Source organism: Haemaphysalis longicornis, unplaced genomic scaffold (assembly GCF_048455015.1).
Source record: "Haemaphysalis longicornis isolate Haplotype H1 unplaced genomic scaffold, Haemaphysalis longicornis Haplotype H1 scaffold_7, whole genome shotgun sequence".
Classification (NCBI taxonomy): Eukaryota; Metazoa; Arthropoda; class Arachnida; order Ixodida; family Ixodidae; genus Haemaphysalis; species Haemaphysalis longicornis.
In genome coordinates this window covers 63,608,891-63,625,587 of record NW_027526422.1, presented here as the reverse complement: position 1 = coordinate 63,625,587, position 16,697 = coordinate 63,608,891, and the positions used below count along the sequence as shown (strand labels likewise).

General features: G+C 46.0%; 1 protein-coding gene across 1 annotated transcript in view; it reads right to left on the bottom strand.

The window, feature by feature from the left end:
- Window positions 1-1,292: 1,292 nt before the first annotated feature.
- The window catches only part of LOC144145809 (neprilysin-1-like), a gene marked incomplete in the record, with an annotated part of 116,429 nt that continues 101,024 nt past the window's right edge, over window positions 1,293-16,697 (bottom strand). Inside the window, 11 exon segments of the mRNA XM_077677566.1 lie at window positions 1,293-4,084; window positions 4,370-4,443; window positions 4,994-5,089; window positions 9,106-9,171; window positions 10,083-10,213; window positions 11,826-11,893; window positions 12,496-12,547; window positions 13,164-13,225; window positions 13,424-13,527; window positions 13,936-14,013; window positions 15,333-15,431. Coding sequence (XP_077533692.1) covers window positions 3,982-4,084; window positions 4,370-4,443; window positions 4,994-5,089; window positions 9,106-9,171; window positions 10,083-10,213; window positions 11,826-11,893; window positions 12,496-12,547; window positions 13,164-13,225; window positions 13,424-13,527; window positions 13,936-14,013; window positions 15,333-15,431 — 933 coding nt within the window.

Below are 16,697 nucleotides of genomic sequence, written 5' to 3'. Positions count from 1 at the left end.
TGTGTACCAAGAGTATGTATGTATGTATGTATACCCCTTGACGTCAACCTCTCGCTAAAACCCTTTCCCAAGACTGCTTTGAGGAAACTTGCTTGGCTTTCTAAAAACCAGATAGTTTTAGTTAGCTTAGTTTTAGTTTATATTTTGGATAGTTTTAGTTAAGCCCCGTTGTCGAGACGATAACGCAGGCGGGGCAGGCGGAGACCGTTTGTAGTTGCCAACACTGTTGGTGGTCAATTGCCTTCTACTGACCAATGATCATCGTCGCCATATCTGTGCCGCGCTCGTTACGAAAGCTGTCGATCTTGCCTTGTCGTTCTTCAACACATTTTTCAACATTCTTTTCTTTTTTATTGACTTGCTGGAGACAAAAAAGTCCACAGAACCATTCTCGCGTTTAATTGGGCTCAGCGAAATGTCAGCCACACAGTTGTCCGAACCACACGCGCGCGATGGTCAAAATTTTGTCCTTGATGGAAGCACTTGAGGAGGACGACACTTGGCGCGCCAGGGTCACACGGCTGACATGTAATCAACACTGACTAGAAAAAAGGGCCTCCAAATGACGCCAACACAATTGGACAGGATTTGTACGCTTCAGAACGGCTATATAAGACAATAAAAACAACAAAAACAAACACGCAGGCCTCAGTAACTGAAATACTGATTGATTTGATTGAATGTAGGGTTTAACGCGCCGACGCAACGCCGACGCAACGCAACGCAGCGGCCGCCGCGGCCGGGAATCGAACCCGAGACCTCGTGCTCAGCAGCGCAACGCCTTAGCCACTGAGCCACCGCGGCTTTTTTTTTCTTTATTACTGAGCCACCGCGGCGGGTAGTAACTGAAATACTGAATAATTAGACGAAGAAAAGCAAAATGACCGGATCACAAAGTTATAAAAGCAATAGCAACAAGTTAACCTCTCTGCTGATCCACGCGTTGGAACTTTTTCTACGTGATCTTCGGTGAATTTTCGCACGGCTTTCAGACTCCATCAAGAGTGCTCCCAAACTCGTTCACCAAACCCCGAACAAGAAAAGCGAAAATTAAAAAAGAAGAACGCTTGCTGGTAGTGGAGGGATGCTGTGAATCATTCTGTTCGCAATTTTCTTCTCTACAACTTGTGGTGATTTAGTAGCTAAAACATGCTCAGTAATCTCCATTAAAATGAAGTGTAAACGCACAAATGGTTACATGCAGGCGGCTATGAGGCTCGCTGTTACGGGGCTACGAATTAATTCTGTTCACCTAGGGGCGTCTAGAAGACAATACAGTCGGCGTCTGTAAGGTTATCAGTTTTGTTATATGCTACGGAGTCAATGATCGGTTAGGAATTTGCGTATGGTGATCTTTTCATAAAACGAGGACAAGAGGGTTATTAGGAGGCGTTCTTATCTAGTCAGTGGTGACTCCGCGAGATAGAAAACGCACCGTGAGGACAATGCAATACGCGTGGCTATACATACGGTTTTCGCGCTCACACACCCAAAATGTCACCGAACAGCAGGAAATGCACAAGCCCATTCGGCACAGTCAAGGTACAGCTCAATGTAAGGGAGTCCAACAACGTCAGAAATGTGTTTATCCAGTGCTCCCGACAGATCTCCCCCCCTTTCAAGAGACATACATCAGGGCGCGGGACTGTCTTACCTGACGCGGCAGCACTATTGAACCTCGAAGACTTTTCTTAAGTCTACATATAAAATTCGAAGAGACATCAACGTTCATAATCGCTCAAATATGAAACATGCGGAGTTCTAAACATGGGACATAGCAACAAGTGCAACCGACCGTCGTGTTTGTAACGCGCTCAACATCGCCAGCGAAGTCACGAGGGAAGCACGCCTGCAGGAGCCGTAAATGGCTCTGCGGCCACCTCAAGTAACGCGGAGGAAAGGTTGTGCCATGTACAGGAATGAAAGCTACACACAGTCTTTGTTCTTTCTAAAAATTCGCTTCCAGAGAAGCTCACGCTTTCTGAACAGCGCTGATCTGCTCGCTTCCCCAGGAGTCTCGGCGGATGGCATTTCCGTCAGGACAACAAGTAGCCCACAGCCGCACTCACCACCACGAATTAGGCTTTGCTTGTAACGTTGCAATCGCCTTCGCCTGTACTCGAAAGGTATCAGAGGCATTCCATCCCTAGCGGCCTTCGCAGACACAATTCATCGTCTCAAACTCCCCGGACTCACTATCAGACAACACTATGTCTTTTACTTACAAGCAGTACTACAAGTGTTTGAATTTCTATTCCATCTTCATGTCCATAAAACTGCACGTTCCTTGAACGTTCTAAACCAGAAAAGAAAGGCAGGTATGCATGCGCCCGTTCGCCTTTCGGTGGCCCCGAGACGTTCAACATGGGTACTGGAGAGACAGCTTGGTGCCTACGCATCTGCGCATGCAACAACTCGCAATGTATAAACGGCGCCGTAAGCGCTGCATTAGTGCGTACCGGTACATCCACATACACATCTACGCTCCCGTATCGGAAGCTTCACTTTCTAGGCAGCTTCTGAAGAACCTTTTTTCTTTTTTTTTTTTTTACGGCTGGAACTACTGCTCCATGTTTAGACAACTGTCTTTTATTCCAAGCACACCCGCCCACACATTGATGTAGAAATTGTGCTCTCATGCTCTAAACCATAACGAGACCAGGCAACATCGTCTAAACAGGTGCCACCCATGGATGCACGTTTTCGGAGTTTGTAAGAAAACCCTCCTTGCAGTAATATGAATGGTTCGCGTTATGCTGGAAATTGACTTCAACAAGGCGGTGACGACAGAACAAAAAATCATACCTTACTGCGATTATCTTGTGTAAAAGAGCTAATATCATGTTTATGTGATTTTTATATGTGCACGAAGTTTCCACCTTGCAGAAAACAACCGTTTCTACAAACAAGCCGTTTTGTTAAACATGCTAAAGCTTGCAGAGAAACAGACTCAAAGCAAAAAAAAAAACAAAAAAAGGAGAGAAAAATACCTCGGGGCACTTAAGTCTGCTCACGTGCTTTGAAGTCAAAAGCATTATGTCCACTTTTAATGAGGCCTCTTACTGCTACAGCGTGTTTGCGTCTCTTTTTTCACTTTTGCTTTTGCGCTTTTTGGCGCTATTTGCATCGACAGGATGACTGTGACACTTCACGCCGTAGCCTGTTCAAAAATCAGAATACTCCGTAGCTGATGCGCACCTGTTCTACTCACGTGACGACACGTTCACCTTCTCGCAATGTGACGTCAGCGCCACACGTACTAGTCTAGTTCTGCCGCAGAAAATGTGCTGATGTGGCTCGGTGGTAACGCAGTCCGCTCCTACTCTAGAACCGGGGTCCATTCCCATACGAACTCTTCTACCCATACGTCTTTTTGCTCCTTACAACGGCGTCCATTTTCGGTACCAGACAACAACAACGCCGGTTTGCACAAAGGGCACCTAAGGCTTTGGCCTTTAAAAAAACAATAAATTTGTCGGCACAAAAAGAAAAGCACTTGCTCATGCATGCAGCTGCTCGGCGGCGTTTACATTGCGGTACGAACAAACACCCTTACGTCGTAACGGTAACACAACAGGCGATCATAAGGGTAAAAAAAGCGAAATGGACTGCTTTTCGCACTTCACCTCATGAAAAGTAACGAGCTTAGGTTCATGTTCATCACACTACAGCATGACAGGTGGGCATTGAAGGAAACTGTTCGGCGCTGACTTGCTGGCGACTTTGGTCCAGGTTGGACCGCAGATGCACGACCACAGGAACGTCAGTAACACGTTAGCGCCGAAAGGCGTGACGTCACTGTTGAATGTCAGAGCTTGAGGAACGACGTCACGTGAAGAAGGGAAGAGACGCCTCAGCGGCACTGCACTGTACGCGCGTACGGAGCGCTTTGCTGTTGTGGGCTCTTCGGTAGTGCGGCATTTGCACGACATATCGTGCGAGACCAGAAGTCCAAAGTGGGCACGCCGGTAGAGAGTGTGTCTAGTCCCAGAGGGAGCATTTCTTCTCCGGGTTCATGTAGCTTCCCAGCGGACAGTGGAAGGCCTTCGCGAATTCGTCGAAGTTCTGCAAGGCACCGTTGGACCTGAAACGTGTTATAGATAGCAGTCAACACCACCAACGATCAAGACAACGTCAACTCTAACCTCACGAGATGTGGCTTATTATTTACATAGAGGGCGTTTTTTTTTTTTTTTTTGGCTATTCAGCTTGCTAGCATAAAATAAAGCAAGCTCTGCATGTTCTTGTTATTGGGAGACCGAATATGCGCCATGCTTCTTGTTCACATTCACGGAAATCGACAGCTATAAACTTTTATGGAAATTTAGGGGGGCTTAGTACACAATATTTTGTTCTCTCGTGCGCTCACCTGTACTTGCCAGGACTGTGCGTCTCGGTCTCGTATTTCTTGTAGCCTTCGTCACTCACAACTTCACACCAAATCTGCGTTCCCGGGTAGCAGTTGTGGAAAGTATAAGAGTGCAAGGGGAAAAATAAAGCATAAATGTAAGAACCATAGTACTCAGCGCTAAAACATAGTAACCTACCGAAAACACGTTCATGCGTTCGCCACAACTGTACAAACAGATCAAAGGAACTCACTTTATTGTAAGAAAGTATCCAACATACAGTAAGAAAAAAAGTAGGAGCTAGAAGGATATATAATGGCTAAAATAACTGTATAAGGACTTGAATTGATATGCCATGCATCGATACGTTCGAAATATTGTGTTGTTCAGGCAGTAATGTTGTGAAAGCTTGGTTCCTCTGCAACTTGTTTTAGTCCACTATAATTGCGCAAAATATGCTTTCTCGGATAACACTTCTTTTTATTTCACAGTCTTCTCAAAATCTCATAGACGAGGTTCTGCTGCAATTTATCATTTAGCTTTTTTTTTTTCACCTTGAGCAAACAGACATTGACCAAACGCACCGAAAGCCTTACGACGCAATATCATCACAATTTTCCGACGCTGGAAACTCATGTACAGACCTGGGCGTACTGGATAAAAAAGACTTGTTCATTGGTCAGTCCGAGGGCTGGTAAGCGTGGCTCTTCGCCGTGTTTCGCAGCCCAGCGCCTGTAAGCCTGGAATAAAATAAACATAAATTTGTGGGTGGGGCGATGCATTTCACTTTCAGCCCCATTTTCGGACAGAAAATACAGCTTTTACCCTTTTCTCCATTGTTTGCAAAATTCACCAGATCAAACCAAAATGGTCAGCATGCAGCCGCCGCAGTCTCACAACCTCTGTGATGAGCTATTTGCAGTGTCTCTCAACGTTCTGTTAGTTTTCAACTGCTGGAAATCATCGCCCAGAACGTATGCGGGGTAAGTCAACTTTGACCTTAGCATGGCCGATTTCTTCATTTTAAATTAAAGGCTACTATTTCTGCATATCTTTCCCTTAAAGCGTGAGCGCTGATTCCGTACATTCGCGTAACGTCGTCTGGATCGTCCGGAAGTTCTTGTAGTTCGTGTCAAACAGAAATACAGCCTTCGATATGCCGGCTTTGTGGGTGAGCTTCGCCGCATAGCAAGCAAGTGAACGGTGGAGCACGCTTGCGGGTTTCCGCGATAACCGGACCAGCACGCCTAGGGCACCTGGCGCTTTGAGGCTGCAATGATTGCTGTTGAACGAAGCCAAGATCGAGCATCTTGTTCCTGGTAAGAAATGTCGACGGCACCCGTAGCACACCTCCTGTTTGTTCCCTTGTGGAGCTCCACAGCGTATGAAAAATTCTAGACACTCTCGTACCCAACGCACGATCGACCAGCGAAGCTGCGTGTGATGCTCTATTAACGCCGAACGCTCTGTGTTTGAACACCACCTTTCTTCGTTTCAGGTCCCGTACGACCGCAGAAACCATTAGATTCGCACTCACTCTTGCTTCACTCCACTGCACTGCATCGACGTCACGGGTGGTGACGCATATGAATGAGATGATGCATTACAAAAGAAGGTTACGTCCCTTCTGGCAGCAATATGAGTGATGCCGCCATTTCCGTTTGTAGCACCACGTCCCAGCTCCTGGACGCATACCGGAGCCTATCCAAGACAATAAGCTGGCGGCATCCTTGATGTATTTTTGAGACGACCTCTTTATCTCCAAAACTTTATGGAGTCACGCGGAGGAAACGTTCAGGTCGGTGACGGACACATGAGCCGGTGTATATAGGTTACATAATTTTTAAGCGCGGCAAATGTCGAAGTTGCTTTAAAGATAGCTTTGCTTTGAAGTAACCTTTGCCGCAAACTGCTTTCAATTGCCTCAAGCAACCGTTTTCAAGAGCTTTTACGTAGTCGCACACTTGATCGTCATGTCCTGCCGCTTACAGTCACCGAAGAGGTCGGTAACAGGTATGATAGGCTACATTTAGTTCCTTGGACAATCCCCCGACTCCTACCTTGTACAACCCGATGACAGTTCGGCTTCCGCCAAGCTGTTATCAGATCTGATGATGATTGATGATGATTGCTATTGGCTTCCCCTTTGTAGTGGGGTGATGACGTGTGTCATCTTACCAAAAAGGACTAATATACCTATGTTTTATACTCTTGGTTTCATAGTAGCTCTGCTTAGGGCAGGCACAAAAAACTTATTAGGCACAAAATACTTTTTTTTTCCGTTACAGGTGGTAACTGTCCTAGGCAATATTTTCCTCTATGCTTTTCGTCCACCAGCATTCTAATCTTCTTTTCGTCGCCCCGACAGCCTTGAAGTTAACTTCCTCTGTGCTACCCTTAAATTCTAGGGCTTCTTGAAGCCGAATATTTCCCTCATCTAGATTTGGATGGATACTCTCGCATTCTAACACTATGTGCCGCATAGTTTCTGTTTCTTTTCCGCAGACCACACATACCCCATCATTTTGTGAATACTTCCCCACAACGCTCTTAGTTCGCAAACAACTTGCTCTAGCCTCAAAAAACAAAGCACTGCCCTGGGAATTATCCTAGAAATTTTCATTTCTGATGTCCAATTTCTCCGCCCTGTACATCTCTAACGACGTTTTAGCTTCCATTTTTTTCTCTCCATTTATCCGTTTATATCTGCCTTGCCTCTTTTTTGATTACCATTACCTTGGCTGTTTTGGATTCGCCACTGCCCTTTCCGTATTTCATCGTTAGCTTTCTAGTATTTCTTAACCACTGTGTGTCCACGCTTTTCAAGTATAGGTACCTACCTAAACACCTTAGCTGCTACCTACGTTGATCCATTGCTCTCAAGCTCCTCTCAAAACATATTTTACTCTACGCTTCTCAAACTTCAAACGACGCCAAGCCCATATTCGTTAGTTGTTTTTCTATGCGCGCCTTAGGCCAAACGGCCTACTGTTCTCTGGTTAACTCCAAGGCCGGATAGAACGTCTGATTTTAAGCAGAGTACAGCATTTGCAAATGTGAGACCCGGAACCATTACTCCTTTCCACATTCCTCTCCCTACTTCATATTTGTTATACCTCCACAGAGCTCTATGCTTCATTATAGCTGCGTTTCGCTTTCCCTCGCTCTTAAGTTGCTCCACGTGAGTTCTTAAGTAGTTATCCCCTTCGTTTATCCACATTCCCAGATATTTATATTCCTTCACTCTGGGTAATTCGCCATCCTGGACAGACACTGCGTCAGTGGTAGTGTCACTGAAAACCACTATTCCCGATTTTTCTGCGCTAAAATTTAAACCGAGGTTGGTGGCTTCCTGGCCGCTAATATTTGGGAGCCGTTGCATATCGGTCTGGTTATCAGCTAAAAGAACAATGTCGTCTGCGTATAACATTCCCGGAATATGCTGTTGTACAACTTCGCCTTGCAGCATATACGTTAAGTATGAGTGCATTTTTTTCTCTCCTCTCGGGTGCTTTCTGCTCTCAGGCATGTGTTTTCACATTGCATTTCGTATCCTTCTGCTTTTGCTACCTTCAACCTTCCCCGCATTACGACACTGCTTGTCGTGGAGCACCCTTTAAAAGTAAACGTAAAGGAGGGAGGGAAAACGTTTATTTGTATTTTTTAGTGGTTGGGCGGCACTCCAACGAGGTCTTGTGCCACGTGCTACAGTTTCCGACGGGGTCATCAGGGGTGGGTACCCTTGGTTCAGGGACCCAACGGCCTCTGCTGCTTTGCGTGCCCGCTGAATCAGAACGATCTGGTCTTCCCAGCAGTCACCATAGTCTCCTGTATTTTTTTCAATGACAAACGCATCAGCCTCGAGTGGCCAACCAAGCCCTTGCCTTCTACTCCGGCCACTATCCCCCCATTTTTAGCCTTCCCAACGCTTTAGTCCCGTGACCGGTTAATCTCGGGGCGACGCATGAATGAAAGCGGCAACGTTGGCGAAACGTGCCCCGCCGGGGCGGTGAGTTTTCTATCGCTGGCCACAGCGCCGCTACTTCTGTAATCTCGAGCATCGGTTGCCTTGGCAACCAGGCACAAGCCGTTCTCGAATTCAGTTACAGTCGGGTGATCCAGGCTGAGCTCGGGGCCCCACCTTACGACATGGGGGCGAAACAGGCGTCCCACTCACAGCTATTGTGAAGCTGGCGACGGGTTGCAATTAAAAAAAAATACAGGAGGCTATGATGGGGCTGCAGTTTTCCGTTGGTCGTCAGGCTCAATTTCTTGTGCTGGTAAATTCATTTTATAGCTTTCTCAAGAAGCAAAAGCGCGACGAATCATCGTTTTGTTTGCAAGGGGCTCAAAGTTTGCCCTTAGAATTCAGAAACACACACGTCTGAGTTTGGTATAATTGAGTCTCAATCAAGCAAAACATAAAAATGTCATTTCTGTGACGCAGGATCTGCGCCTACTCCAAGTTAACTTCTTCTTATCATAGTTGCATAGATGCATAGTTGCGGGACGTCCGACTTCGTTCGGCAGTGTATAAAACCGTAGCTACGGTGTTTAGACGCAACTCAAGTGTGCTGCGGTGATGCGCTTACGCCTGTGCTACTAATACAAGGGTTGTTCGAGCTTGTACACGTTTGTTGCGTTATCACAAATCCTTTCCTTTCATTGCAAAAACTCTACTGGTTGTTCATATCGTACAACTGCTTACAAGGAGAAGGGCTGCCGCGCATGCTCCACACGGATAAGCGGGGCTTACGTAAAATGCTTGCTTCACTGCAGTCGAGTCACAAATGTTCTCTTCGAGTGTCATGTTGCCATTCACCTGCAGAAACCGCGGTAGGCACAAGTAATAATCAGAATGAACACAAAAATGTAAAAAGACAAAAAAAACGGAAATTTAGTGTTCTTTTTTTTTTTTTTTTTTGCTTAAGAAGTCATCTGCTTTAAGGCGCTTGCCAAGAATAAATCAAAGTTTGTACGGGCGTGGATGACATCAGAGCCCCTTGAAGGACTCTGATGACATGTTTGTCTTAGTGCTCAGCCTGCAACAGATCAAGAGCTGTCATTCCTACAAACGTTGCTGCTGCTACATGTAAGAACACCGTGCGATGCTTTATTGCACAGAAACGCCTGACTGAGGGTAGAAATATTCTGTGAGACAAGTTTTCACCAATCCCTTATGCTTTATCTGTACAATTGATCGCCCCCATCTTCGTTGTGGTCAGTACTTCTGTGCGCTTTGGCTTTCGTATTTAAATACAAATCTATGATAGCAAAGATATTTAATACAAGCTACATAAGTTGCCACGTTGTCGTTTCTAGTGTGTTAAAATACATAACAAGCCACTTTCCTCTGATTTGAGCGTTATGTTCCTCGTACATTATTGTCACACGCGCTGTACGCCAGACAAAGGCAACAAACAATAAGTGGAACAATAAGTGGAAATTGTGTAAGCGGAACTCTTTAATAACCAGCTTGAAGTTTTTTTTTTTTTTGAATTTGTGAACAGTTCTGATCTGTTTGTTTATTGGTGTTTTTTTCTTGCAATTAAAGCGAGCTATCACTGAAAACTTGACTCGATCGCACATACAAAGTGCGCAGGTCGTTTCGGCACCCGGCTCTATCGACGTCCGAGTTGTGAGGGGGCGCTTGAGCGATATGCTCAAGGAGCCACAGTGCGCAGTTATAACCCGTTGGAAAACGCGCGAGGGAGGAATCTCGTATGTACTCACGTAGAGGCCGGAGTCCCAAAGAGGAAACTGCGAAAACTGGTCCACGAAGCAGCCGGCCCGCTGCCGCAGTTGCTCCAGTGCCTCGTCGGGCCACCAGTTGCTGAAGTTGCCGTGCTTGTCGAACTTTTTGCCTGCGCATAGAAAGCATATTGGCAGTCGGTTCTTTTTCATTAGCTTCTGCACGAGTTGAAGTCAAGCGACACCACAGGGAGGTGTTGTGTGGCCAACACCGCTTAAAAAACTGAATGGGAGTTCTTGCGAGGGCTTATTAAACGCGAATGTCTTGAGATGTTGACATCTCCTGGCTTTACGAGAACAACAACAACAACAACAACAACAACAACAACAAAGGTTTGGGGACGTATTCAGCGGCATTATGTAATATTTGGCGAGTTTAAAGAAACGCGGTTGATTTGGTTGTTTTTAGCATTCGTTTATTTCATCGACCAGTTGGGGTGCCGAGGAATTCGGGCGTTTGCAAATTTTGTCGGCTATTTTCCCTCGCGATTTGGAGAATGCCGACCATTTTCTTGTATCTGTTCGAATGCGAGGATGGCGGGCACTGCACCGAACAATATTCTACACCCTCGTCCGCGTAGAAAGCACCACCCTCTCGTTTTTATTATACCATGATCCCCATGTGTGCACATTGCCAGCTCTATCAGAAGCTCACATAAATTGAATGCGACCATGCATTTTACATTCATCAGACGGTGTGTTTTCATTACTCCGAGCATTGACATCTACTAAGATCCCATAACCCGCATCGATGGAATCGTTTTGGTGGAATGAATCAATGTTAATGCTTTCTTTTCATGTCGCCTATGTTGATAAATGGCTCCAGGCAAATGAAGCGAAACAGGGTCGCGCCCGCGGTTTTGGGCCGGGCCAAGGAACCGAGCCATGGAGCTGTTGCATGTGTGAAATTTTCTCGCAAATCTGCCTGACCTCGAGATTTCAAATAACTTTCCACTGACGACACAGCCCTGTGTATTCCATTAAAGTCAGCAGTGTTTGTGGCAGCACAGTTATGCAAGCCGCTACTCTTACTAAGCTTCATACTTCATTTTACGTTCGCAACCCCTTGCTTCCTTGCCAGTTATATTTTCATATAACTTTGGCTGATCGAGATAAACAACTGGCTCTGGACTGTTCTTTGGTGTGCTTGGAGGAACGTTGAGAATGCAAAAGCAATGATAGTAGCAAATGCTCGTCATGTTGTCTATGGCTATCACATTGTTCCAGCTGGACACGTTATCAGTTACATCATAGGAGGCCCTAATTTCCTGTCGTCAATTAGTGAATCAGTGTGTGTCACGGCACCGGTCTCGATTCACGGTTGAAATACTCACTCACACATACAGAGAGAGAGAGAGAGAGAGAGAGAGAGAGAGAGAGAGAGAGAGAGAGAGAGAGAGAGAGAGAGAGAGAGAGAGAGAGAGAGAGAGAGAGAGAGAGAGAGAGAGAGAGAGAGAGAGAGAGAGAGAGAGAGAGAGAGAGAGAGAGAGAGAGAGAAACGCGCGCGCACACGGCCTAGCGGACTCTCGTTCGAGAACCAATGGTGCCTATTCCTCGGGAAACATCCGGCTAATGCATTACATTCTTCTGTCCTCCTATGAAGCATGAATTTGTTTCCAGATGTGCTGCCCGCAAGTTGAACAGTTCAGGCACATATTTTAGGGATTGCCATGGCAGAAAGCTGGCCCTCCAGTTACCGCGGGTCAAAGCTAAGACAGGACGTACCGAAACCTGCAAAACCGTGAGTGATCTCGTGTCCGATGACAACGCCAATGGTGCCAAAGTTCAGGTACCTGTAAAAAAAAGTGCGTGGAAACCGGCTAAGTACGTAACCACGGAAATAAATAACTGTTTCGAGCAATTAGGACTCGAAGTTGCGCACACGTTACAAGTTTTAATGCTCGACACCACTGTTATGGTTTCCAAGTATTAAGAAAGAACTAAAACATTGAAACATTATAAAAGGCGGTAGTTATTCGAAAATATCAAGAAGGGTTTGCTGACGGGCTAGTTGGTACGAAGAAAATCAGCGCTAAGAATTTGATTTACTTGTTATATGCACTCTGTACTCCCTCAAATGAAGAATGAACAAAAACGTGCGAAAAGAGGCGACCGCAATATTGGGGTATGCGTGAATTGCCTAAAAACGGAATTGGCAATATGACTTAGGATTAGTCTATCGTCTAACGAACTGGCTGTTGGCTTCCCGTATTTAGCGCGTAACCACAAGTGGTGCAAAATTTACCAGACAAGAGTTGAATTGGGATATCTTGTTGCCCAAGTGCTGTAGTTTGGATCGCGAGGTAGTTTTTCTCTACGAATAACTTGTGCTTTACGCATGCGCGACATCAGGGAGGAAGGTGGCAGAAATGAGGGACAAAGCGATCCCACTCACTGCGGTCTGTCGAGAATGAGCATGGGGGAACGCAAGATCCCAGCTGGGTAAACTGTGCGAAAAAGAACGAAAATCAACGTGTTAAATTAGCCTTCTTCGAGAAATATATAACATGGTGCACACTCAAACGATATATCAGCCCATTGACTCATGTATGTAACCTAATCAGGAGAAACTAGCTTGCCTATGGAAAGGATCATGAACGTACAATACAAACGCAGTTCAGACTCCTGTTTAGCCGAGCTCGCTTAGGTTACATTTTCAGGGAACCTGAACGTGCAGCATTTCATCGGTTTAACGTTGACGGCCCTTTCAAAGGCGATTCATCGCGAACGTGGTGTGCCGGAGACTTTGCTTAACTTGAACCTTTCTCAATTTCCTGGCAAATTTGCGTTCACAAGCGTATTCTCTAAAGTAGCCTCCAATAAAGGTAAGCCGAAAGTTGAGGACCGTACTGTGATCAAGTTGCTGGAAACAAAATTGTGAATTTTAATTTCCAGGTCAATGAAATTTACAACTCTTATAAAACATTTCTAACGATAAATACGCTCGGTATGAATGCTGCACTGTTTCGAATGCAGTACCGCTTCAAATGTAGTAGCAACTTCGACACTTGGACTTACACTCACACTCACACAAAAGAACGGCATGTCCGGTAGGGTACTTACTAGCGTAGTTGCCTCGGATGTCATAGAACGCGTTTACGATCAGGGGATTTGTCGCCCACTCCCTGTTGAAGCATTAGAAAAGAAGAAATGCACAACAAGAATTGCGTGAGTTTTTTTTTTTACGCACAGCGCAGATAGGTTATTTTCTCTCTATTATGAGACAAACCCTCGGACGACACAATGTTTGCTATCGTGGTGGTGTTTTACTACCGGAATTTATCGGTAACGTGCTGAACTCAAAGGACTGCGCTTAGGCTTACTTTTCTTTGTCGACAGGCTTCGTAATCTTGGAGAAATCTCTGGCAAACTCGAAGCGTCGCACCTTGAGAATGTTCACGAGAAAATGGTCGTCGTCTATTTCGAGCTGCAAAGGAGTACCGACAAACGTGTGAATGGGTGTTAATAAGTGAGTGCTACCATCGTGGGCTAACCCGAGAGCGCAAAATGACATGTTGACAAGCAGACCGGTACAAAAGAGCACAAACCCGCCACATTTTATAAAGTCACAAGTATTCCGTAGGCCCATTCCTATGGCGCACACTGTACAAAGCAGTGCACCTTCACGAGGTTAAACTTCAAATAGGATTGCGTTTTTTTTTTCGAGCCAAATAACTGTTCCAAACTCAAATAGGAACCAAACGCAAATGTTCATGCCCTGTGGTTAAAACTGTCAGTAAGCCCGGGGTCCCTAAACTAGAGCTACCCCATCCACCCATTCGAAACGTTTCCTTGGTGTACCACGCGGCAGTGAAAGGGGGCAAAAATGACTTACGCCAAGGTATTCCTTGTCCAACTCAACGGGATCTAAGATGAACTTAGGAAAACCAACTTTCTGTCCCATGGCGGCCACCTGGAAAAAAAGAAGAAAAATGGCACCGCATCTGCTAGCTTCATCGCAAATGTCCCTGAAAGTCTTCCGCTGCCCATATCAAGTAACAGCCTCTTCTCTTCCCTCCTCACCCTCACTTTTCACGCTCCTCCGCTCGTGTTCCTCCGATGAGAAATTCGAAGTAGGTTTGTTTAATTGAAATTCCATCTCTAAAGGTACAACCTCCAGCTTTTTTACAACCTCCATCAGTGCGCGTCTCTTTCTTAATTTTTGTATTTTTTGTGTGTGTGGTGTTTGGAACAGCACTTTCCGAAATATCTTTTAGGATGTTCTTGAACTTTTCGCTATCCTAAAAAACCATCGAACGTGTATTATTGATTAAAAGAACGTTGGTAACCTCGATTATGCACAGACATTCTACGTCGAATTTTCCCGAGGTTTCCTTTGTGCTGAATAACGCGGACGTGTGGGACACATGCTTGCCGTTTTAATAGTTTCGAACCATCCTGCCTATACATATAATTCATGTTCAAGCACTCTTTGGTTTTAGCCGGGCGGTCGAACACCGTGACAGAGTGACCGACACAACATATTCGTGTTTCGGTAGCCCAAGAAAAAAATGAATGGAAGACCTCACACCAAGGCGTAAGACTTGAAGGTAGCGAAGCTGTACGCAACCTTCACGACCATCACGAAGGTATAAATCCACGATTGCAGCCGATTTGCTTCTTCTTCGCTGCCGCGACGACATTTACTCCATTGTTGTTCCTATACTTGTGAGCGTTCTTAATTTTTTTTGGACGTGATAATCATTGGACATGACCTTGTAGGGGCGTGCGCTATGACGTGTCTTTCTCGTTCCGAGCAAGTGTTGCCACGATCACGGCGAACGCTGGCGTTTTCTTTTCTTCTTTTTTAGCCTTTCTCGACCAATCTCCCTAAGTGGGTATGCTTGACTCATAACGTGCGCCGGGGACGCTGGGCGGTCGCCGCGAGGCACGCACACACGAGCGCTCGGCATTTTATTGGTCCTTCTAACTGCCGGGCGGTCGCCGCAACTTTGACCAATCTCCCGAAGTGGGAGCGCTTGGCTTGACAAACGGGAGCAGGGGGACGGTGTGGCTGGGCGGTCGCCGCGAGACGCACGCTCACCTCGGAAATTTCTTGGTATTTTAAACTGCAGACACGAAAAATCACGATTCGCTAAACAGCCTTGCTGTTAAAACTGTCGTCTTCATAAACTTGCCATACTGAGCGTCGAGAACAGTCAACAGTTTTGGTGCTAACGTTGTAGAACTCAGGGGCAAACGAGCCCAATTGGGAATTAAACAGGCACGTACCTTATCGCGGCAGAGATCCTTCGTTTTCTCATCCAGGAAGTGCTGCCTCGGAAACGTCTCGGCGTAGGTCTGCTTGATCTCGTTAATCAGTATTCCTACCTGCGCGACAGGCAAGGAAAATCTCTCAGTGTCAGCCATCGTGGCAGCGGCCGGAGGAGCCGCTGTGAATTGCTCATGCGCTAACTCTGATCTCCTGGCCGAAGCGTGACTCCTCCATTTCCGAAAGGATTGCGCCAGGCTCTGTTTTGACGGGTATAAAATCTCGCTCCAAAATGTTTGCTAGAGTAGAGGGCTGGAAATGAACTGCCGTAGCAGTTAGTAGTTAGGGGTGCAGAAAAATCACCACTCACAGTTAAGTTATCTTTTGTTTACTGCCAGCGTCTGGTCCGTGGATGATAATTGAGTGCTCGATAAATTAACATATTCCTGACGAAAACCATATTTTCGGTTCTCGCGTAGATACCCTTTGCGGGTGACATCAAGCTTCAGTGGTATCACTTAGCCACAGAAACCAGCAAGCAAACTTTCATTTCTTCGCAGAGTGTTTAAAAGGCTCTCAGGACGACACTGGACATGTCTCAAGATGGTCACTGTTGAAACCAGCAGTCGCGCGTAACTTGGAAAACCGTATGAAGCGCACCACCATTGGTTGGGGCCTGATAACTGAGGGCGGGGTCTTTGGCAAGAATTTGACCGTCCCGTTCACGGCAATATTACAAAGACGAAATAGTTTTTGAAATCATTGTCGATTATACTTTTTGTCCCTATTTTTTTAGGGGCGAAGCCCCTTAGTGGCTGGGACTGTCGGCGTCTTTCATCGTCGTCGTCGTTTCATGTAGTCACGGTACTAAAACACCGGGGCATTCGTTTTCCAACGCCTCGCGCTAGAACGTTTCATCTCCGTGGGCAAAAACGCGTGCTAAAGAACACACCGGGACACTCGCTTTCCAACGCCTCGTGCTAGAACGCTTCGTGCTTTTACAGCAAAGCTATGTACCTCTACCCCCCAACGGTTTCATCTCCATGGGTAAAAAGTTAAAAACGCCAAGGCGCCAAGAATCACTTATACACTGCATGCTTTGCCCTTCGTCAGGTTTCACGTTAATGGAGATGGCCCGGTTTTTTTGTTTCGATGGTCGTAATATTTTTCAATGTTTTGTAAATCCAGATAAAGCCAACCAAATTGTAGCTCTTATATTTAGATGTCTTGCTGACTCCCTCCCTCCATCCCTCCTTCCTTCCCTCACTCACTCACTCACTCACTCACTCACTCACTCACTCACTCACTCACTCACTCACTCACTCACTCACTCACTCACCTCACTCACTCACTCACTCACTCACTCACTCACTCACTCACTCACT